Source organism: Zalophus californianus, chromosome 7, assembly GCF_009762305.2.
Source record: "Zalophus californianus isolate mZalCal1 chromosome 7, mZalCal1.pri.v2, whole genome shotgun sequence".
Taxonomy (NCBI): domain Eukaryota; kingdom Metazoa; phylum Chordata; class Mammalia; order Carnivora; family Otariidae; genus Zalophus; species Zalophus californianus.
The window spans coordinates 103,586,081-103,611,048 of NC_045601.1; the positions used below are offsets into that span (position 1 = coordinate 103,586,081).

The 24,968-nt window shown below is 36.8% G+C and overlaps 1 protein-coding gene and 1 pseudogene across 4 annotated transcripts in view; one reads left to right on the forward strand and one right to left on the reverse strand.

Moving 5' to 3' along the window:
• LOC113926392 (CD2 associated protein) overlaps positions 1-24,968 on the reverse strand; it is a 133,314-nt gene that overhangs the window by 90,679 nt on the left and 17,667 nt on the right. For all 4 annotated transcript variants that reach the window (XM_027601201.2, XM_027601203.2, XM_027601202.2 and 1 more), the window contains exon 2: positions 10,180-10,340. In XM_027601201.2, the coding sequence (XP_027457002.1) occupies positions 10,180-10,340 (161 nt within the window). The remainder of the gene's footprint in view (positions 1-10,179; positions 10,341-24,968) is intronic.
• LOC113926777 lies at positions 17,219-18,321 on the forward strand (annotated as a pseudogene).

Below are 24,968 nucleotides of genomic sequence, written 5' to 3' on the forward strand. Positions count from 1 at the left end.
GAGGACAGGAAAAAAGCTCCAAGAAAAGCCTGCTCTCTCCAGCAGAAGGACCAAGAAAAGGGTAACCTAGGCAAGATGGAAACCAGTCTACTATAGTCAAATAATACAGAGAAAAAGGAATCAAACAAACAGGGAGCCTAGACTTCCACCCTCACCAGGCTGTAACCAGACCGCCCACTCACCACCACTACCCCATTTTTCCAGCCAGCATGGTGTCAGACAAGGCCAAGTGGAGAGCCAAGACTCTCGTACCCACCGGGTGGGAATGAGCCCCCTTCTCCTCTCTGTCAGTGGAGACCACAAGGCAGCACTAAGGAGGCATTTACCTGCTCTTTCATCAAGGGGGATTCAAGGACTAGTGAGCCTCAAATCCTACACCACTCAGCAGTAACAAGCAGCTCCCCCCTCTACAAGTGTCCACAGAGACAGAGTGGGGAACTAGACTTGGAGGTAACTCATTCTTTTTTCAGCACAGGTTTTCTCTTTAGTAAGATACAATTTAAATGTAGATCCAAGGTCCTCAACCAACGTTATGATTTTTAAAAAATATTTTTACTGCCAATACTTCTACCAGGACATGAACACAAATCCTCAGCTTTAAATAACATGTCCTGACAAATGTCGGCTTTCTCTCCTTTCTCAGTAACTAAAACAACTTTCCAAAGGCATTTTATTTTTTTTTAAAGATTTTATTTATTTTTTCCATTCCAAAGAACTTAACAAAAAAAATTTATTTCCACCAGATCACTTTTCTAAATACATCCTGACTCCAAAGGCCATGTTCCTTTCCTAATGTCATGCTATCTTCTTGACATAGCTCTAGTAGAAAAGACCTATCAAAATTAGTTTTACCCTAAGGAGCTAGATCTTACACAAATCTGAACACATTAAAAGCTTTTTTTATTGTCTAGCCTCTCACACACAGTTGGCCCATTTTTAAACAGACTTCATCTGTTCCACCACAACCACCATGAAGACTACAGATTTGGTTTAGAGAAATAGGCTAATCAAACTAACTGCTTGTCCCATATTTTCTCATTTTAATTACCTTCTTCTTTATTTTTGTCCTTCCTTAAAAACAACTAGCTTTGGGGCGCCTGGGTGGCTCAGTCAGTTGAGTGTCTGCCTTCGGCCCAGGTCATGATCCCAGGGTCCTGGGATCGAGCCCCATGTCAGGCTCTCTGCTCAGTAGGAGACCTGCTTCTCCTTGTCCCTCTGCCCCATACTACTGCTTGCTCTCTCTCCAGGGCTCTCACTCTCTCAAATAAAATCTTAAAAAAAAAATTAAACTGCTAGCTTTTTTAAAAGAGAAATTAGAAAAGTTCTAACTTATTTACCTATTTTATTACTGTTTGATTTAACAGTACCTGGTATAGTATAGTCACCAGGAAAAAAAACCTATTTGTTGACTAAATTAACAATTTAGGTGATTTTCCTCTCTGACCTTCCCTTTATGAAATGGATGGGCAATTCCTGAGCAAAAAAATAATAATAATAACAACAGGATAAAATAATAAATCCATAATGTATCTACTTGCAAAGTACAGACACTCAAAATCTAATTCCTACCAACAACCCGAACAGGTGGGATTCCCCACATGCACACCAGAAGAAATTCATACTCTAGAGTGAGACATCTTTAAGGAAGAACACACAGTAAGCATGTGTGTGGGTACGGGGGAATAGGGGGTAAGAAGTCAAACAGAGGTCTATACATCCTGACTCCAAAGGCCATATTCCTTTCCTAATGCCATGCTATCTTCTTGACATAGCTCTAGTAGATTGGCAACCACAACTATCACATTAAGCCTACTTTCCTCTAATTTCAAGATCCTTCTCAAAGGGAATTCATTCCTTATCTCCTCTGCACCCTCCTGGGTTTTTCTGGCCAAACAACCTCAAAGATACTTTCCTAGAACACCCAAAGTAAAGTATTAAATGCCATTTTCCACCTCCCACAACTCACTTTTTTTCTTTCAAAGCACTCATGACAATCAAAATTATCATCTTATTCATTCATTTTTTCATGTTTGTCTTCTCTCCACCATTAGAAAATAAACTCATAAAGAGAAGGGAATTTATCTGTTTTATCCACCATTGCGTCCCTAGCATCTATAAAAGTCCTAACACATAGAAAGAACCTTGGTAAATATTTGACAAATGAATAAATGGCAAACAGAAAAGAATAAAACAATGGAGAGGCAGGGTATGAGGAGGATATGCCACAGTATTGGCACTGATGTTACTAAAACATAGCTCAGTAGAGAGTGCCTGGGAAATGTTTTTTTTTTTTTTTTAAAGATTTATTTATTTCAGAGACAGAGAGAGCGAGTGCAAGCACAGGAATCAGGGGACGAGCAGAAGGAGAGGAAAGAATCTCAAGCCGACTCCCCACTGAGCAGGGAGCCCAAAATGCAGCTCAATCTCAGGACCCTGAGATCATGACCTGAGCCAAAACCAAGAGTCAGCCACTTAACCCGACTGAGCCAACCAGGTGCCCTGGAAATCTCATTTCTTATCAAGGATACTGAAGAGTCCCATTATCTAAAAAAGAACTGAAAACCCTGCTGTAACTGCTGCAAGAAGAGACATGTGGTTGATGAAAACTACAGGCTTCCAAGAGAGCTTACTGAGAGTTATCCCTTACTTCGTTGCTGTTAATCTTACTTGCAATAAAGAAAGCTCTTATTTTACTTATATTTAACATAACTCACTACCTGGACTACATGAAATTTTGTACGAAAGCATGTATTCCTTGTGTTATGCCAGCCCTGAGATTTTAATATTGTTACTACAGTATAAGCTATCCCATTCTTACTGATACATTGGGCCTTCAATTTTCCCTATTAAACTTTGTTTTTCAGCACATTTCTAGGGATGGAGGCAGTAGAAAAACATGAATGAAACTGATTCCATTTTATAAAGTTACCTACAGATAATTTTACACAAGCATTACAAGTCCTGTTTCATTTTCCAAATATCTCATTATTTGTACATTTTCTTCATGTTTCCATTCCATCTTTAGTCTTTGCAATGCCCTCATGTCAAATCTCAAGTTTAGTTTTGGGGGAAAAAAAGTTTGTTTCCATAAAATTGCATTTTGAGGAAGCAGTTTGAATTTTCTTCTTCAAGGGTTAATTCTAAAGGTTATCAAAAGCATTTAATTTTGTAATTCTAACATCTTTCAATTATGCTGATGCCACTGGAGAATTTCAATGGCTAAGATTAATATCACTTTGTCTTTAGATTCTTAAAAGCAGAGAATGTTACAAAATGATCACATTTCTCCAATAACCAGCACATACTATATAAAATACATTTCTCATCTAAAAACAGGCTGACACTTGCCTACTACAGAGCTATCAACTACCAAGTCCTTGGTCCACCAACTATCACTAGTATGACTTTGGGCATAAATGACATATTCCTTGTCTTACTTCTATAGATTGCAGAATAAAGTGAGAAAATATATGGAAACTTGCAAAGTCTTAACACAAATAAAAGGTATTATGCCTATTAACTATCCCTTTGCTTCCATTCTCACTGCACAACTCTCATTTACATTACTATACTTTATAGCCTCAACTCTCCGTTCATAAAACCTTTCCTTCTCACTAAGATTAATCCATTAAAGCATTCTATTCTCCCTCTCCTGTCTCTAAAAACTCTGTGATTTCCCTAGTATCTTTTAAATAGTCTTAATACCTTTACATGATCCTAAAAATGCACAGTACCACTGGCTTTAATCCATACTTTTGGCCTTAAATCCCATTATACACACCCCCATAGAAAAACGTACATTCAACCGAAGTAGTCCATTACTTTTACCATAAAACACTTTGCGCCGTTGTCAGACATAGAGCACACCAACTATTCTTCTAACTTCCTATCTTTATTAAAGACCAAGTCAAATGTTACTTTCAACATCTTTTCTGAAAAGTATTTTTTCCAAGATCCTTTAGCACCCATCATCTTTACCACACATTTGACATTCAGCCAATAAAGCACTGCAATTTATCCTTCTGTTTTCATGTTGTTATCTCCCCCAATAAAATAAGTTGTGGGAAATCTTCTCACCACACCCCAAAATACTTTAGACAATTAAGTATTTGTTCAAAGGAGGAGTGTTTACTTTGTTTCATTGCAATTACAAAGACCCAAAGTGTCAAATGTCAACAAGTCATAACACTGATACTGAATCTCAAAGTTTACAGGAACAAATAAATCAGACACTCTCTACTTTAGTCCAAAATACTGAAGTTGAGAATGAGGAAAGTTTCTTCCCAATTTTGGCTCAATTCTTAAAACATTACAAATCTGTGAGGAAAGAGTAGACCATTCAACATTTTTTTATGTGGAAAAAATTTAATTACTGCCTAAATCACATCTGTACAAAAAGTAAAGAGAGACTGATAAAGACTTACAACGAAAAATCGAAACTTTAAAAGTAATGAAAACATAGATTATCTTTAAAACCTCCCTGCTCCCAAGTTATACATAGACAAGCCACAAAAAGCACTTGTTAAAGAGAAAAGACACATAAGCAGAAGACAAACGACTAGCATTCACAATACAGAATTCACAGTATTCACAATAAGAAGTACTACAATGAGAATGAGCAAGAACTCAACAAAAATGGACAGAAATATCTGAACAAGCTAGAAACAGGAAAAGAAATTTAAATGGCCAATAAATGTGAAAAAATGCCTAACTTCCCTCATAATCACAAAAATGAAACACTGAAACATGTGGATATTATTATAGATCTGTAAGATTAGAAAGAAAAAAAAGAAAATCTGATGGTATCAAATGTTTAAAAGAACATGGAAGAAAAACTCATACTACTGGTAGGAATTTAAATTGGCAATAATTATTGAGAAATTAGACAATGTCTAATATAGCTGAATATGTGCGTACCCTAGGATGCAGCAAATTCCCAGCTATGTATATAACCTACAAAAGGATATTCATTGCAGCACTGTTCTGAATAGCTAAAAAATGAAAAATAGTCCTATTTTACCTCATAAAATGTGGTAAAGACCCAGAATGGAACACCATAGGACTGTGCAATCTCTACTATAAAACTACATGTACATTCCTAAACATCTGACCTTCTGGGGGAAAAAGAAAATCATATACTCTAAAATACGACTGAGTATGTGAAAACTAAATCAAACACTAAAAAATACCAGTGATTATGCAAAAAAAAAAAAAAAAAGTGTAAGGTTTGGGACATACCAATTTAGACCTATGCAACTTTGGAACCTGAGCACTAAAACGAAAATAAAAATAAGTAACAATAACTGAAACCTTAGAAAATGGATTAAGTGGGTAATAACTTAAGGTTGCCCAAGCAGATGACAGATGGATTCCTCCATAGCTATTAAAAATGCATAACAACAATAAAGTAGAAAGGTTGGTTTATGGATGTTAAGATAGTGCAGAAAGAAGAGGGGTCAAAAGATAGAACTTTTTATGCTAGGACTGTCAACTTTGAGGAGAATACCCAGGTACAGATGATCACCTTAACAAAAAAAAAGTTTCACTTAGGAGTGGCTGGGTGGCTCAGTCGGTTAAGCATCTGACTCTTGGTTTAGACTCAGGTCATAATCTCAGGGTCCTGAGATCAAGCCCTGAGTTGGGCTCCATGCTCAGCCTGGAGTCCGCTTGTCTCTCTCTCTGCTCCTCCCCTAGCAAGCTCGCACACATGAGGTATCTCTCTCGCTCTCTCTCATTCTCTCTCTGGAATAAATAAATAAAATCTTTAAAAGAAAAAAAAAAAAGGTTTCACTTAAAAGCTGAAAGAACTCCTGTTTACACAAGCAGCCAAGATGAGAGCCTCTCCCGTTCTTATGGAAATTATAATTCTACACTCTTTATCAAAGCTCCCTTTACCTAGAAAATAACACAACTTTCCCATTGTCCTGACATCATTCCTCTACCATTTTTTTAAAGATTTATTTATTTATTTATTTGAGAGGGAGAGCACGCATATACAAGCATGTGTGCAAGTGCGGGGAGGGGCAGAGGTAAAACTCTTCAAGCCGACTTCCTGCTAAGTGCAGAGCCCCACCTGGGACTCGATCCCACAACCCATGAGATCATAACCCAAGCGGAAACCAAGAGTCGGATGCTCAACCAACCGAGCCACCCAGACGCCCCCATTTACCAATCATTTATGAGCTAACTACACAGTGTTATGAACGTATATTGTAGTCAAAATGATTATGTTATGTATCACATTGAAACCCGTATTAAGTTTTAAAAAGCTGCAACCTGACAATTATGCCAATGTCTAAATCACACAAAATACTATTTGTTTATACACAGGTAAATATGTATAAAACTATGTATTATAAGGATACATATAATTTCAGAATACAGAGTTTGGGAGGAGAGAGAAATGATAAGGAGGTTAACAAAACTCAATTTTATCTGTAATGTTTATTATGAAAGTAACACTCTAAAGCAAAAATGCCAAAATGATAACATTCTATACATAAGTTCATGAATCCTTGCTCTATATTGTTTTAAACTATTTTTTAAATCATGTAAAGATGAAATAACACTGCAAAGGGACAATGAAATGAACAGTTTGTCATAAAACAATTTAGTGTCCGTAAGTTTTTTTCAATAAGCTGCAAAAATTATTTGACCTTTCTATCCATCTTCCAGCCCAAATGGAGTATCAGTGCTCTTCAGTACAGCTATCTGAGATAATAACAGGGACGTGAGTCTTTAGAGGAAGCCTGGTTAGTTCTACCATCCACTCCATAGTCTTCATTTACAAAATAACCTATGTACCTTAATGTTAACAGTACATTAAACATAAAAGGCTTATTTTCTTTTTTTTTTCTTTTTTTTTAAAGATTTTATGTATTTATTTGAGAGAGACAGAATGAGAGATAGAGAGCATGAGAGGGAAGAGGGTCAGAGGGAGAAGCAGACTCCCTGCTGAGCAGGGAGCCTGATGCGGGACTCGATCCCGGGACTCCAGGATCATGACCTGAGCTGAAGGCAGTCGCTTAACCAACTGAGCCACCCAGGCGCCCAAGGCTTATTTTCAAGGGGACAGTGAATTAGAAATTCTAACTTTCCCTTAAATCTTCATATACACAGCTGAAGTAATAAAGCCAACTTATTACCTATCGCTGTTGATTGCCTGTGGTTAATTTTTTCAATAAAAATTTTACTTTAGAATAATTTTAGGTTTTTGGAAGGGTTACGAAGGTAGTACACAGAGTTCCCATATCCCCTTCACTCTGTTCCCCTAATGTTGTATCTTGCATAACCATATTACACTTGCCAAAACTAAGAAATTAACACTAGTACATTACTACTAACTAAACCACTGACTTTATAAAGATTTCATCAGTTTTTCACCAGTGTCTATTTTTTTGTTCCAGAATCCAATCCAGGATACTACAATGCATTTGGTCATCATGTCTCGTTAGGCTCCTCTAGTCAACATCAGTTTCTCAGTCTTCCCTTGGTTTTCATGACCTTAAAATTCTTTTTCAGCCCTGGTCAGGTATTTTGTAGAGTGCCTTCAATTTAGGTTCGTCTGATTCTTTTTCTCACGCTAAAACTGGGATTATGGGTTTGGGGGAAAGAATAAATACCACAGAGATGAAGGGGATACATGATATCAACATAATATATCACTGATGTTAATTAGCTTTGATCACTTGATTATGGTAGTACTTGCCAGCTTTCTCCATTGTAAAGTTACTATTTTCTTCTTCCATCTATTTTTTTAGTCCAGCCCATTCCTGAGGGATGATTTTGAGGGGAGGGGAGGGGAGGGGGGAGGATGGAGGGAAAGAAAGTCTCTACAAATATTTGAAATAATTCTGTGAGATTTCTCCCTTCCCCCCATTTATTTATTTACTCAATCATTTATCTTTATCAGCAGGGACTTAGTTATATTTATGCTCCACTTTGGGTAATGATCAAATACGTTATTTTGTTGCTTAAACTGTTCCAGCTCTGGACACTGGAAGCTCTTTTAGATTGGCCCCTATGCTGTTTTGACATGGGCCATTATTTTGTGGGTTTTTTTTGAGCACTTCCTTACCTTCTGGTACTATGAGATGCTCCAGGGTCCATCATGTATTTTCCTTGCCACAATCCTAGAATCAGCTATTTGTCTAAGGAGCCCTGCTTCCTTTTATTGGAGAATAATATTTAGAAACCAAAATCTGGACACTGGGTATAGTCATTGCTACTGGTGTGTCACTGTTTCTAGGCTGTCTCAGTGGAGAGAGCTGAGAAATATATGTATGTCTATTAACCAAGTTAATACAAGTATTAACACACACATATATAAATATATCTGTATGTGTTGGTACATATCTTAAACTAAACATGAGTTCATACTGATGTCTCCAACTCTAATTTGGTACCCTGTGGTTACTTTTTAATCCCAGATTATGCTTCCCTCTATTATCCAGCATTTTCAAACTGCATCCTCTATTCTCAGGCAATTCATTCAAGTCAAGTTCTAGTGTTAGTTGTACTGAAACAGGAAAGTAACATGTATTTCAAAATGGAGTCCTGTGATAGGTCATCTCCACTACTGGGACAATACATCAACACACAATTAAGAGAACTATATAAATACTTTAACTTATTTTTCTTTAACTAGTGTTCTATTACTTCAATATATTACCTCTGAAAAGGCACTTTCCTTTAAAAAAAAAAAAGAAATGAAATGAGAGGTCAATGGCATGGCTTACTATACACTATCAATATATCATTTTTAAGTATAAAAAAACAGAGAAATTATGTGGTTTGACCTATATTATTCCACCAGCCAAAGACAAAGCTGGAACTTGACTGTGTTTTAATCCATTTATTCTACTCCAATTTCCAAATCTGCATTACACTCCATTTTAGATTATAAGAAGTCGATTTATAAAACAAAAAATAAAAAACAAAAGTGACCTTCTCCTATAAGTTCAAGTCCTTATTACAGCTTTTCTTAGTTGTTTCAAGAGATAAAATATAGTTAGGTAAAGTATAGTTAATTCACTTCTGAAACAACTAATATTACAGTAGGAGTTCATATTTAGAGGTAAAACCATAATTAAAATAAACACAAATTATTCAGGGAACAAATATTTACTAAATATCCACATTGTGCAGGTGGATATTACTACGTAAGGTGAACAAACAAATGAGACACATTCTAGCCTTCCCAGAACTCATAATCATAATCTAACGAGGCCAGGGATACAGCTAGGTATAAGAAAACTAATACAGGAAAGAAGACAATTACAAGTGAAGTATAAATATACAGATATTATTTTTTTCCTTCTCTAAACTACTGAGAACTTTGTTTGCAAATGATTTTAAGAATCTTGATTGTTTTCTGGCAGGGGCGACTAGAATATTTACTAAAAAGGGAATGTTTGGTGGTTAAAGAGTAAACTGTTATTTGATAAATACCTGCTGCAATGCTGAAACTTAACAGAGGAATGCAAAGGGACTATGAAAGTAACAATATACAATTAGACTTGAGTCAACTATCCTGGATTTCATTTCAAATTCTAGATCTTCTTAGCTAGTCAACATTGGGTAAACCATCTCATCTATATGTCACCATACTGAAAACGGGGTTATCATCTGCCCTACTTACAAGACAGTAGGCTCAAATGAGAATGTACACAGCAAAACTACTTTGTAAGTAAAAGAGTGCTACCCAAACACAAAGTACCATTTATTTTTTTAAAAAGACAGACAGGTAGATACATACATACATACATATATAAACACACATGTACGTACACATACACACAGTGTTATTATCCACTAGGACACCAAGCAAATGTGGAATAAAAAATACACCTTGAACAATTTAGTTTTTAAAATACATGTATTTCTGGGCGCCTGGGTGGCTCAGCTGGTTAAGCGACTGCCTTCGGCTCAGGTCATGATCCTGGAGTCCCGGGATCGAGTCCCGCATCGGGCTCCCTGCTCGGCAGGGAGTCTGCTTCTCCCTCTGACCCTCACCCCCATGTGCTCTCTCTCTCTCTCATTCTCTCTCTCAAATAAAATAAATAAAATCTTAAAAAAAATAAATAAATAAAATAAAATAAAATAAAATACATGTATTTCTTAAAGTTAAAGATTAAATCCTATGAAGCTAAAGCTAGAAATTTAAGTGAGAGTACTAACCTTAACAAAATTATCAGGAAACATTCCTCTTCTCCCATTTAGTTCTCCTTCTAGCCATCCTTCCTCCTGCAGTTTTTTCACATTCCTGATGATTTCACCAACTCGAATAGTTAATTCATCATCATGTACAGCATCGTAGTCATACTCCACAATATAGTCAACTAAAAAAAGAAAAAGAAATGTCTAAAACTTAATTCATGAAATACAATTAACCATGTTAATAAACTTAAAACTAAGGAGCCTGTTTAACAACAACAATATTACAAAGACATTATCAAGACTTACTTCAATGATTTTAAATATTTGGTTACATTTGTAAATTTCTTGATTGCCTTAGTATGAAACAGTACAAATTTTAAGTAGAAGCCTCAATACAACATATAATTCATGTCATAACTTGTTCTTATGGTCAGATGTATGTATTATTAGTGACAGATAATCTCTATAGTAGTCCCTATGATCCCTATCTCTTGATATTCGTGGCTTTGTGCAATTCCCTCTCCTTGACAGGGGACATGACTTATGACTGACTTCTGACCAACAGGAAATGACAAAGATGATAGACTTTATAGGACTACATAAGATTATAATGTCCTTCTTGCTAGGAAACTCTCTCACACTTGCTGGCTTTCAAGATGCAAGCTGCTTTGCTATGAGCTGGCCTACCAAGAAACTGATGAAGGTCTCTGGCTGACAGTCAGCAAAAAACTGAGGGCATTAGTCCAACAGCCACAGAGAACTAAATGATGCCAACTACCATGTATGCTTGGAAGCAGATCCTTCCCCAGCTGAGAGCCCAGACCTGGCCAACACCTTCACTGCAGCCTTGCACAGTACCCAGTTAGTCACACCCAGACTTACTAATCACAGAATCTGTGAGATAATAAAATGTGTGTTGTTTTTTGTTACTACACAACAGAAAATGAATACACCCTCAAGATTAGTAAGGATCTATTTTACTGCCTTTAAGTACAGAATTTTAGATTATAGGACATCATATGTGCATACTATTAATATTTTACAGGGCTCAATACAGGAAAGCAGTAACATATTTCCAATTCAAGATGGCAGACCAGCCATACCTCCATTCATCCTTTCTTCCTCCTCTAACAATGATTTTTTAAAAAGAATACACACATACACACACACAAACACGCACACAGTTACAACCAAAAAAGGGATAAGGATTATGGGCAGACATTGTTGGTTGCAAAACCAACAGCCATTCCTACACTGACTCTCGACATCCTTCTTCCTTTCTTATTGAACCCTGATTTTGTTCAGGTATTTTGAGATCTTGTACTTTTACAAATGCGGCTTCCCTCATTCCCAGAGGGTTAAATCTTTTCTTGTTCAGACCAGGGCTTTTCAAAATACTAATGTACAATCAAGTCATCTTATTGACTTGCAGAAGCCATCTTGTTGAATCTTGCTTAAATGTGTACTCTGAAAAGGCCCAATATCTAATGCTGCTGGTCAAAGAGGCAATGGTCTCAAGATAATTTATTTACTAAAGACAATTTATTTATAGTAATTTCACACACACAAACACATACGCATGCACACACTGGTTTTCAAATACACATGTGATAGATGGATTCTACCAATAAGATATGAGCAAGGGTTCGCAGAAAGTTTTATCCAAACTTAAAAACAAAACACAAGGAAAAAAATGTCTTCTTGCAGACTTTAGATGTTCCTCAGTGAGAATGTAATGCCCAAAACTGCTATAACTATTTAAGACAAGAAAAAGACGAAGAGATTGTCTTAATCCCTCCTTAAGACAAGAAAGAGATTATGATGGAAAAGAAGAAAGAGGAAAATGACCTAGATCTTTTCTAGATTCATCAAACTGCGTATTAACCAACAATACCATTAGTTTTCTTATTACAGAAGTAGTTTTTTCTTAACCTGTTTTAAAGAGTCATTTATTTTAGAGAGAAAGCACACGCATGAGTGGGAGGGTCAGAGAGAGAGGGAGACAGAATGTGAAGCAGACTCCACACTGAGCACAGAGCCCAACTCGGGGCTCAATCTCACAACCCTGAGATCACGACCTGAGTGAAACCAAGAGTCAGACACTTAATTGACTGCACCACCCAAGGGCCCCAGTTTTTTCTTAACTTTTAAGTAAATTTTAGACAGGATTTCTACTTGCAGCTGAAAATCCCAACTGGAGAAGAAAGCCAAAAAGAAATTTCTCAAATTTATGAAAATGGATCCATAACTAATAAAGCCAGGAATAAAGCCCAGAGAATTTCAGGAAACTATAACAGATACCAAATTGCTCTGCAGAATCCTATAAAAGCTAGAAATTCAGAAAAGGAGGGCTTATGGGAAATGCAAAACTGAAAACAGGGGAATTACCTCTACCTGGAAGAGCTACCACTCACTATCAACCACAATAGTTCTAAGACAATAATGCTAAATAGGCAGGCATTTTTCTCTGAAGGCGAAAAACTAAAGGGTTAATCCCCACCCTCCACCTGTGCCCCTCCCCCAACACACACACACACACACACACACACACACACACACACACACACACTTTGGGGAAACTAGTATAGCTCCTATGGATGAGTCCTGGTTTCTTAGAGAAATGACTACTGATTTCCAGAATTTAGAGGTCTCCACAGCAATGAGCAGCTCTCTGCCTAATAACTGTAAAATAAAACACTAAGTTCTACCTACATAGTGTCCCCAGCTTATTATTTATTCATAAATATGAATAGACTATAGTTAATCATGAAAAACCATAATAAAATGAAAAATTACTCCTGGATGAAACATACACCCACGTCCCCCCTTCTACCCTCCGAAACAATTGAGTCCTAAAGCCATTTAGGGATAGAAGAGCACAGTGGGGGAAAAGCGGGGGGAGTGAGGAGGAGGAGTCTAATATGAGAAGTTAAAGACCAAGAAGAGTAAAAGTATCCAAAATTGGGGTGGGGGTAGAAGCAGAAGTCAAGCTATCAGAACCAGAGTACAGTAAGGAGAGCATCCACATATGGGGGCTTCCCTAGAACAGCTATCAGCACTCTAACACAAGGTGAGGTAGGCATCCAGGTAGAGGCACCCTGACATGGTGTATCAGACCCCAAGCACAGTGGAGAGGGCATCCAAGCTGAGGGGTAACTTGGTAAGGGATATCAAAGGTCAAATGGTATTGGGGGTGGGTGGGAGATTTCCATGCAGAGTTATGGAAAGGTAAAGGTAATCTAAAATGAGGACTAATAGTCCAAGGAGAACAGGGTGTTTGTGTGAGGGTGAAGAGTGACAACAGAGATGGAAGACTAGCTACATCCAGGGGATTGATCAAGTAAGTAAATATATTAAGGGTAATAGAAGTCAAGCTTCTCTGTGTCAGAGAAGGGAGTTGCAAACATAAAGGAGAAAAAGCTAGATTCGATGATGTGATACTAAATGAGAAGTACCACCATGAACTTAACAGTTCTCAATACATAAATATACACACACATAAAACACACACACACCAGCTCTGTCCACTGAAAGGGTGTGAAACCAGCAACAGTCTAATAGCAATGAGCAAACCTAATGCTGAGATCTTAAAAACACCACTTTCTACTAGAGAAGTAGGAATCCTTGGGATTCCGCCATTAAGGCAGGAAAAGTACAAGATAAGCCTGGGACACAAAATTATGTCACAAAACAAGTTAAAAAAGATAAGGTGATGCCAAAGGACAGAGAGAAGTAATATCAAAAAGGCTCCTACTGGTCAAATCAGGGCAATGTGAGCATCAAAATAAACAATGAAAGTTAACAATATATTCCACTGAATAAAGTAAGAAATCATGCATCCATGCATGTATAAATAAATGTTAATTTTTTAATTCTATGGTTGGATTGTGATCAAGTAGAAGATCCTGGCTTGCAGAAAATACATACTAAAATATTCAGGAGAAAGACAGGAAAAATGTGTTTGTACTGCACTTATTTCTACAATTTACCATTTCAAAATAAAAATTGTGAACATGTACAAATTTTTATCCTCAAGAGATATAACGAAGTTCGTAAAATCAGAAAAGACTGCTATAAAAAAAAACTAAGAAAATAAAAAGTGTTGAGAAATCTATATCTTCCGGGGTGCCTGGGTGGCTCAGTAAGTTAGACATCTGCGTTTGGCTCACGTCATGAACCCAGGGTCCTGGGATCCAGCCCCGCATCATCAGCGGGGGGGCATGCTTCTTGCCCTCCCTCTGCTGCTCCCCCTGCCTGTTCTCTCTCTGTCAAATTAATAAATAAATAAAATCTTTAAAAAAAAATCTTTATCTTCCAACATGTTTCATTAACTTTTTTTCTCTTTTGGAGAGGTGGAGACAAATCCAAGAAAGTTTTCCAGAAAAGGTAAAGCAAAAAGACATAAAGAAAACATAAAAGACAGATGACCAATCCAGACAATTCAACATCCAATTAACAGTTCTAGGGGGAAAAAAATAGAGAATTGACAATGAAATAACACAAGGAAATACTCCAAAGCTAAATGAAACAAATCTTCAAATATAAAGAGGTCTATGAAAATCCAGTACAGTAACAAAAAAGTAAGTACTCACGTCTAGATGAAATTTTATAACAAAGATAAATATATCCCTGAAAGCTCTCTGAAAAGAAAGAGTTCATCTACAAAAGAATGAGAATCATCAGAAGACTTCTCATTGAGGACAACAGATTCTACGGGAGAAGTAAAAAGGCAAGGCCACTTAAGTATTAAAGGAAAATGAATTCCACACTCAGCCAAATCAGCAGGCAAGTATAGGCTGTAACATTTTCACACAGGCAAGGAAAAGGAAATTAACCCTACATATGACCTTACATGCTACCCAGTAAAATAAAAAATCTGAAACAAAAGAAAGGAAGACATGAAATCCAAGAAATACTGGAGCCAATCCCAGAGAGTAAGAAAAGTGCTAAGATGGTAACTGTGCAACAAAACTAAGGAACAGTCTAGACTAAGAAGGAGACAAAAAGTTCTAAGAGGTATTTGGGGGCAAAGAGGAATGAGGAATAGACTGTTTTTAAATTAACTTTAGATTTTTAAAAGCTAATAATACAAGTGGTAATCACTAACATAATAAGAGTATAAATTGCCAAACAAAAAATACTGGACTTGCAGTTTCAGCTCCAACATATGAAAAACTTAGAAGCTGTCAATCCCACCCCTACAAGAAAAAAGCTAAACAAACTGAAAGTCACTGACTTTCCCTGGACCCATCAGAGAAATGAAGACACAAGGCAAACTGCCAGCTCAAGATACGGAGAGATGGACATACCCAGGAAGTCAAAGGCAAGAAGTACTAGATCACCTCAAATACAAACAAGAAGAACCATAAACTGATAAGAATATTATATTAATTTCCCAGGGCCATCATAACAATCACAAACTAGGTGACTTAAAACAATAAAACTTTATTCTTTTACATTTATAGTTCTGGAGGCCAGAGTACAAGGTCAAAGTATCAGCAGGGTTGGATCTTTCTGAAGACTCTGAGAAAGAATTGCTTTCACGCTCTGCCTTGGTTTCTGGAGGCTGCCAGAAATCTCTGGCATTTCTTAGCTTGCATAATTCCAACCTCTGCCTCCATCTGCACAGGACCTTGCCCTTCTGTGTGTCTCAAATCTCCCTCCCCTTACTCTTAATAACACTGCTCACTGGATTTGTGGTCAGTCCTAAATCCAGGACAGTATTATCTTAAGATCCTTAGTTACATCTGCAAAGACTTCATTTCCAAATAATATCACATTCATCTATACCAAGGCTTAGAACTTGGACATACCATTTTGGGGGCAGAAAGTTAATCCACTGCAAACACCTAAATGGTGTTTTTGATTAACTACTACAGGCTGAACATGGAATAGCATCAGAGTAGGAAACTTCTGGGAACCATAGTCTCAGGATTCCATCTGAGGAGTAGTTCTTAGGAAAACCCAAGTTCTTAGGAAAACCCAGACAGCCAGGAAGACAAAAAAAGGACTCTAAAGAAATGTGAAGCCTCTGGCACCTACACCTAGAGCGAATACTAAACCCAATACAATTCTTGGAGAGACTAATATAAAATCTCACACTCAGTATCTGTTTATCTCAGCTCCTATTCCCTAATACATAATGTGCAACTTTCAACAAAAATTATACATCATGCTTATAAAAGGCAAGAAAAAACACAAAGCAAGCATCAGAGACAGACTCAAATATAATACATATTTTGGAATCAGACAGGGAATTTAAAATAACTATGATTAATATGTTAAGGGTGATAATGGGGGGAAAAAAGACAACAAGCAAGAACAGATGGGTAAGGTAAGCAGATGGAAACTCTAAAATCAAAAGGAAATGAAAGAAATCAAAAATACTAACAGAAATAAAGGATGCCAGGGTGGCAGATCACTGCCCCAGGAAATGAGGGGTGGGTGCTGAAAGGGAAAAGTGACCACCACAGCAAAGGTGGTGTCTCAGAGGGGATCCACAATGGTAGCACCTCAGAAGAAGGTTTCAGGCAAGGTAGGATGCATGGCAGCAGCCACTGAGATGCTGGCCAGCTGGTTGGTGACCTAAACTGAAGGGACAAGTGACACGCTCAGCATCCACAGCCCTGAGCCCTTGCCTCAGTTTTCTAAACTTCAGACTCCCTTCCACCAGACCTTTATGCCCAGAATAAACAACTTTATCAACCCTCTCCTCTCCCAGCCCCTGGAGCTCTGTGTGGAGCAGGGACCAGGAACTTCCAGCACTGAGATACGGCCCTGAAGGGTTGACAGGTAACAAGAAGGTCCCCAGTGCCCAGGAGGAGGGAACTGTGGCAGGAGAAGGGGGAAGGGACTGGGCAAAGGGGTACAAGCTCTCTGCACCTACCCCTACCTCCTCCCTCTGCCATTGCCCATTCCGTGCAAGCAGCCTCCTAAGCACCAGGGCCACGGAGGTGTCCTGGTAATCACCACTAATGGAAGCTGCCAGCACCACCATCCGGACCTCAGAGAAAATGGTCAGCTTTACCTGGAAATCAGTATGCACAGCACACAGGCAGAAATGCTCCCAAGGCTCCTGACAGTTCCGCAGCAGGGGCAACAGGCAAAGGGGAAATCCTTGTCCCTGCTCAAAGATGACACTTCAAATGAACAAGAGCTTTTCTGTCAGAAGTTAGCTGCATCAGTGTTGTATACTTGATTTCATGGACTCAGTTTCAGACTTGAAGACCAACAAAATTCAAAGAACAACACTGAACTGATTGAGTATGTTTCCCAACTAATTGTGGGGTAATCTGTCAAATCAGTGTACTGTGATAAAGTAAAAATAATCAGTGCTGGCATCTTCCATACTCTTCCTCCAAGTCATAATCTAGATTTTGATCCAGAAAAGGATGAACTTGAAGCCTCTTGGCTTCACATACAATTGGTGTCAGAGTTCTTAAGATTTTTGGAGAGTTTTGGTTTGGAGAGCATTGCAAAGTAATGTATGGACCAGAAATTTGTAAAACAGTTCCTGACCTTTTCAACAGTGAAGGTATCTCAGAGAACAGGAATACCTGAAGACTGTTCTGCACTGAATTTATAGGAAATTTCTTGGATTAAGAGCATTTATCAGAAAACAAATTAACAACACTTTCCTCAGGTTCATATATGAAACCACATTTCCATGGGGTTGCTGAACTCTTTGAAATATTAGTAAGTTTTATCAATGGCTTTATGCCATACTACTGAAAGCAGAACATAAATAATTTCTAATGAAGGCTTTTATTCGTATGCATACTGCAAAAGGATTAGCTTTGTCCCATGCTCAGATAGCCTACTCTGTTATATAGTTTCTGGGGAAAAATACAACACTAACATAACCAGAGATCACAGGACTGCTAAAATTTTGGCCAAAAACATGCAGTCAGAAAGAGGTGATGCTTTCAGAAGAAAAGTGAGAAATCTTAGATGTCACTGAACCAAAACAATTCCAAAGAACTGAAGAACCCCTTTTTAAGCAGATATCCAGATGCGTATCCAGTTCTCAGTTTTAGGTTGGAGAAAGGGTACTGCACACTTCTGGAATAATGAATATACTCTTAGTTTAAGGAGAATATTAATAAAATCCTGACAATTACATTTGGCAGTTTGTAAAAAATCTCCAATGAACACTGGAATTAGACCACTGTAGCCCTGGTGTACAACACACAGAAAACCCTAATGGACATAAAAACAGCAAGCTTTCCAACAACCTTACTAGCTCACCCAAAGATGAAAGACAAAAAAGAGTAAAAGAAGAAATTGGAACACAACGAATTGTAAGGAAAAATCAGAGCAGCAAAAGCTAAAGAAAGCTTAAGAAAAGCAGAACAGTGCTTACAACATGCACAGTATTCTCAGCAGTAGAAGTAACAAATTAAAGAAAAAAGCCTACACCACTACTGGATAAGCACAATTTTGTACACTGTTTTGAAACACGTAAAAATTTTGAAACAAACTTCATCAGTATAACTAAAAGGCCAATTTTTTTCCCAGCAAATGTAAATGAAAAAAATAGACTAAACATAGCTCTGTGCTATACCATGGTCACAGTACACTGTAACCTTTGTCTCATCATGGATTTACTGTGTCACTTTCAAGTTATGAGTGAGATAATTATGAGTGGTAAGAATTATTATTTGAATTTTTATTTTACTGCACACATAGGTATATTTTTCCTTTTTATAATGCTCTTCATTCATATTGTTACAGACCTTAGTTACTATGAAAAAGAGTATTTCCTAAAATAAAACGGGAGGTATAATCCTTACCCTTCTCATTTCTCCTAGACATATGATATGGGGAATTGCCCACTCTGAGCATTCCTTCACTAAAGATATTGCTTCTATTCTAAAATCTAAGCTAAAACTTAAATTGCCAAGCTTTTTAAAGCACAAAATATAAATAAAAGCTGGGAAAATAAAACAAATAAGATAAAGGATGCTATTGGTGGGCTCATCACCAGACTAAACACCACCAAAGACAGAATCAGGAAACTTGAAAATAGGTCAATAGAAACTTCCCAAACTGAAATGTAAAGAAAAAAAAAAGAAAACAGAACATCTAAGAATTGTGTAACAATTTCAATAGATATAATATATGTGTAACTGGAATGGTAGAAAAGGAAGATAATGGAGAATTTTCCAAAATCAGTACCATACACCAAACCACACACCTGGGAAACTCAGAGAATACAAAACAGGAAAATGTGAGAAAAGTCTACACCTAACCACAACCTTTTCAAACTGCAGAAAACCAAACATAGAAATTCTTGAAGCCATAAGAACAAAAGCACCTTACATATAGAAGAACAAGGGTAAGAATTATAGCAAACCTCTCTTCAGGAACACTCAAGAGAGGGGAGTAAACCATTCGAAGTTTGAAAGAAAAAAACTACCAACTTAGAATTCTAAGAGGGAAGTTTACAAAGATAACAGATCAACCTTAAGAAATAAGAAAAATCTCTGGGGCGCCTGGGTGGCTCAGGTCACGATCCCAGGGTCCTGGGATCAAGCCGCGCATCAGGCTCCCTGCTCAGCAGAGAGCCTGGTTCTCCCTCTCCAACTCCCCCTGCTGTGTTCCCTCTCTCGCTGTCTCTCTCTCTGTGTCAAATAAAATCTTAAAAAAAAAAGAAAGAAAGAAAGAAAGAAAAATCTCAAATAAATAATCTAACCTTATATCTAAAGAAACTAGAAAAAATACAAAGCTCAAAGTTAAAAGGAGAAAGAAAATAAAAATCAGAGTAGAAATAAATGATATAGAGATTTTTAAAAAATAAAAAAGATTAATAAAACCAAGAACTGCTTTTTGGCAAGATAAATGAAATTGATAAACCTTTAGCTAGACTTATCAAGAAAAAAAGAGAGAACTTAAATAAAATCAGAAATAAAAGAAGTAACAACTAAGACCACAGAAAAACAAAGAATTATTAAGATACTACTCTGGAAAATTATATGCCAACAAACTGGCTAACCTAGAAGATACGGATAAATTTCTAGAAACATAAAATCTTCCAAAACTGAATCAGAAGGAAATAGAAAATCCGAACAGACTGATGACCAGTAATGAAATTAAACAAACAAAACTCCAGGACCAGATGCCCTCACAGTTGAATTCTACCAAATATTTAAAGAGTTAAGACCTATTCTTGTCAAACTATTCCAAAAAATAGAGGAAGAAAAGATTCCAAATTTCACTCTACAAGGCCAGCATTACCCTAATACCTGAACCACTAACACTACAAAAAAAGAAAACCACAGACCAATTTTCTCTGATGAACATAGATGCAGGTATCTTCAACAAAATATTAGCAAACTGCATTCAACAATACAAGAATCATTCACCACTATCAAATAGGATTTGTTACAGAGATGCAAGCATGGTTCAGTATTCATAAATCAATCAACATGATGTATCATATTAACAAAATAAAGAATAAAACCCATATGATCATCTCAATAGATGCAGAAAAAGCATTTGCTAAAATTCAACATCCATTCATGATAAAAACTCTCAACAAAGTGGATTTAAAGGAAACACACCTCAACATAATAAAGGCCATAGCTAATGTCATACTCAATGGTGAAAAACTGATTTTCCTTTAATATTAGGAACCAAAAAAAAAAAAAAATTAGGAACAAGACAAGGATGCCTACTCTTGAAATTTTTATTCAAAATAGTACTAGAAATGCTAGCTATAGGAATCAGACAAGAAAAGTAATAAAAGGTATCCAAATTGGTAAGAAAGAAGTAAAATTGTCACTATTTCCAAATGACATGACCCTGTATTTAGAAAAGCCTAAAGACTCCACCCGAAAACTTTAGAATAAATGAATTCAGTAAAATTGCAGAATACAAAATGAATACCCGTAAATTGGTTATATTTCTATACACTAATAACAAAATAGCAAAAAGAAAAATTAAGAAAACAATACCATTTATAATTGCACCAAAAAGAATAAAATAGCTAGGAATAAACTTAACCAAGGAGGTAAAAAAACCTATACTGTGATAATTATAAGACACTGAAGAAAGAAAATGAAGACGACACAAATGGAAAGTTATACCATGCTCACAGAGTAAAATAATTAATATTGTTAAAATGTCCATACTCCTCAAAGCAACCTACAAATTCAATGCAATCCCTATCAAAATACCGAAAGTGTTTTTCACAAAACTAAAATAATCCCAGCACATGTATGAAACCACAAGACACTGAATGGCCAAAACAATCTTGACAAAGAACAGCAAAGCTGGAGGTATGACAATCCCAGATTTCAAGATATACTACAAAGTCATAATAATCAAAAACAGTGTTGTTCACACAAAAACACTTAGATCAGTGAAACAGGACTGAGAACCTAGAAGTTAACCACACTTATATGATGAATGTACAATGTGGAAAAGACAGTCTCTTCAATAAATGGTGTTGGGAAAACTGGACTGCTGCACACAAAAGAATAAAACTGGAACACTTTCTTACACCAAGTAGAAAAATAACTCAAGGGCGCCTGGGTGGCTCAGTTGGTTAAGCGACTGCCTTCGGCTCAGGTCATGATCCTGGAGTCCCAGGATCGAGTCCCGCATCGGGTTTCCTGCTCAGCAGTGAGTCGGCTTCTCCCTCGGACCCTCCCCCTTCTCATGCTCTATCTCATTCTCTCTCAAATAAATAAATAAAATCTTTAAAAAAAAAAAAAAAAGGCAGTAGTCTCTGACATTGGCCTTAACAAAATATTTATGGATGTGTCCCCTCAGGTAAGGGAAATGAATAAAAAAAAAAACTATGTGGACTACACCAAAATAAAAAGCTTTTGCACAGCAGAGGGAAATTTCAAATGATTAAGGCAAGAGACCAAACTAAGTATAAAGTACAAACCAAATCTGTAAAATATATTTCTTTTTTAAGACCTGATATACATCAAAATAACTGTTCACTCTGTAGAAATGTACAGGTCTTTTTTTCCTCCTTCTTTATTCTGTTTTCTCTAAACTTCCTAAAATGAACAGTTTTACAATTAAAGATGATACTAACGTTGGTAATTCATAATGTGCTGTATTTACAGAACATTAGTGTGGCAGAACCCCAATTATGCAAGTGTTCCTTATTATAATGTCGTTCTTTTCCAGCTAGGGTTCATTCCAAGGTGATACGGGAGGGTATCTAATGTTATGCCCCACAGCATACATCAAAACCTTTCACCTAGAAGTAGAGCTAGTTAGAATCAATGGGGTATGTTTCAACCCTGAAGGAATCATTAAAAAGCCATAAATCCCATCTGCCCTACTCTGATAGAATTCTCTTATAATTTAAGACTAAACTCAATACAAAAAAGTTAATCCCAATCTTCCAACAATACTTCACTGTCTTAGAAACCACAAGTTCTACAGTACACATCATATGGAACAAGAAATGTTCCTGACTTACAAATGTACTGTTTTTCAAGTTCTTGTCTACTTCTCAATAGTGCTATCTGATCTTAGCCATCTACTTAATTATAACACCTATATTTGGATATGAGAATTGTTAAATTTCTTTAATGATATTCATATATATGTATACACATATAAACTATACATATGTATATATATAAACATACACAATGTTTTTCAAAATATTATAGTGAGTCATGAAGTGTGGCAAAAAAATATGTCAGCAACACAATGAACTCCTCCTTAAATTATGTTGAATTACTCTAAATTATTTGTGCCTTCTTGCAGGAGAATTATACTGAGTTGACTTTCTTTTTTTTTTTTTTTTAAGATTTTATTTATTCATTCATGAGAGACAGAGAAAGGGAGAGAGAGAGAGGCAGAGGGAGAAGCAGGCTCCCAAGGACCAGGGAGCCCGATGCGGAACTCGATCCCAGGACTCCGGGATCATGACCTGAGCCGAAGGCAGACGCTCAACCATCTGAGCCACCCAGGCACCCTGAGTTGACTTTCAAATATTTTATCCACTTTAACAAAATCTCTACTCGGAAGTCCAACTTTCATTTCAACAGTTCATGTCTAAGTAAAATTTACTTATTCCTTAAAAATTAGTTTGTTGTAAAAGCTATTTTATACATAGTTCAAGTAGTATTTTTTATTTTTTTCAGATAAACTACAACCAAAAACACTAACTTCTCATTTATTAGAGCTAAATGAACCAGATATTCCTAAAGTCAGTAAACTTCAAAATAAACACATCCTAGGGCGCCTGGGTGGCTCAGTAGGTTAAGTGTCTGCCTTCAGCTCATGATCCCAGGGTCCTGGGATCTAGCCCCACATCGGGCTCCCTGCTCAGAGGGGAGCCTGCTCCTCTCATTGGCGCTCTCTCTCAAATAAGTAAATAAAAATCTTTAAAAAAAATAAAAACAAGGGCACCTGGGTGGCTCAGTTGGTTAAGCGACTGCCTTCAGCTCAGGTCATGATCCTGAAGTCCCAGGATCAAGTCCCGCATCAGGCTCCCTGCTCAGCAGGGAGTCTGCTTCTCCCTCTGCCCCTCCCCCTCTCATGTGCTCTCTCTCTCTCTCATTCTCTCTCAATAAAAAAATTAAATAAATAAATAAATAAAATAAAAAAATTAAAACAAAATAAACAAACTCATCCTAGATTTGGGGGGATATTTTTGCCAATATATATACAAATAGCCATCCTAAACCCAAAGACTTAAGTTATGATTATTTAACTAACCAATAAACAATAGTAGCACTTGTATGGTTAGCTCACCCAGCAATCCACTTCTAAAACATCTCAAAAGATTAAATACTTCAAAGAAGCCTATCAGGATGAGCAATGAAAAATAAACTGGAGCCACAAGAGATTACAGAATACACAAAGAGATCTGTCAATTCAGCACTCTAAAATGGGATGCTGCAGAGTTGGGGCCAGACTCAGAGGCTCAGAGTCATGTGACAACCTATGAAACTGGGCTGGTTCTTGGTTAGACTATAAATTTCCAACCCTAAATCTCAATTAAATGGATAAATTTCTATTTTAAAAAGAAACACGAATTACTCAAGAGACTAAAAATAAAATCAACAGCCATCATCCAGGAATAAAATCAGAAAGTGGCCTAAAAATAGCCTCAAAAACAGTTCCCAAAAACAGATGATTTGTTTTAAAGGTTAATTCTTTCAAAACTACCATAAAACACAAAATAAGCCTACAAAGCTTCACTATCTTAAAATAATCATTATTTAAAAACAATTTAAGTGATATTAAGACCAAAAATTGTACCCACAAATATACTGTCTCAAACACATAAGGTTCTATCAAATGCATAGTTAATTAGCCACCACAATAAGCAGGGGATAGAGGTTTAATCTTGGAAAATCTGGGGCAACTGGCTGGCTCAGTCGGTAGAGCATGCAACTCTTGATCTCAGGGTCATGAGTTCAAGCTCCACTTGGGTGTAAAGCTTACTTTGAAAAAATAGTAAGAAAGAAAGAAATCTTGGAAAATCTAATTTATCATATAAACAGATAAAATTAAGAAAAACCACACGATCCACAGATTCAAAGTAGCATTCGATAAACTTGAACGTTAGTGTGTTTTGTGTGAACTCAATCCCTCTTGTCCCAGTAAAAAGCTCCTAACATGAGGTCTTAACCTCAAGCTTTGCCCCAGAAAACACAAGCTTTGGGGCCAAATTAGCAATTCAGTTCTTCTCAGGATAACTATATTTATAACATGTACATTCAGACCTAGTTTATATTAGGGCAGTAGTTCTCAACCAGGATGATTTTGCCCCACAGGGGACACTTGGCAAAGTCTGGACACATTTTCAGTTGTTACAGCTCAGGGAA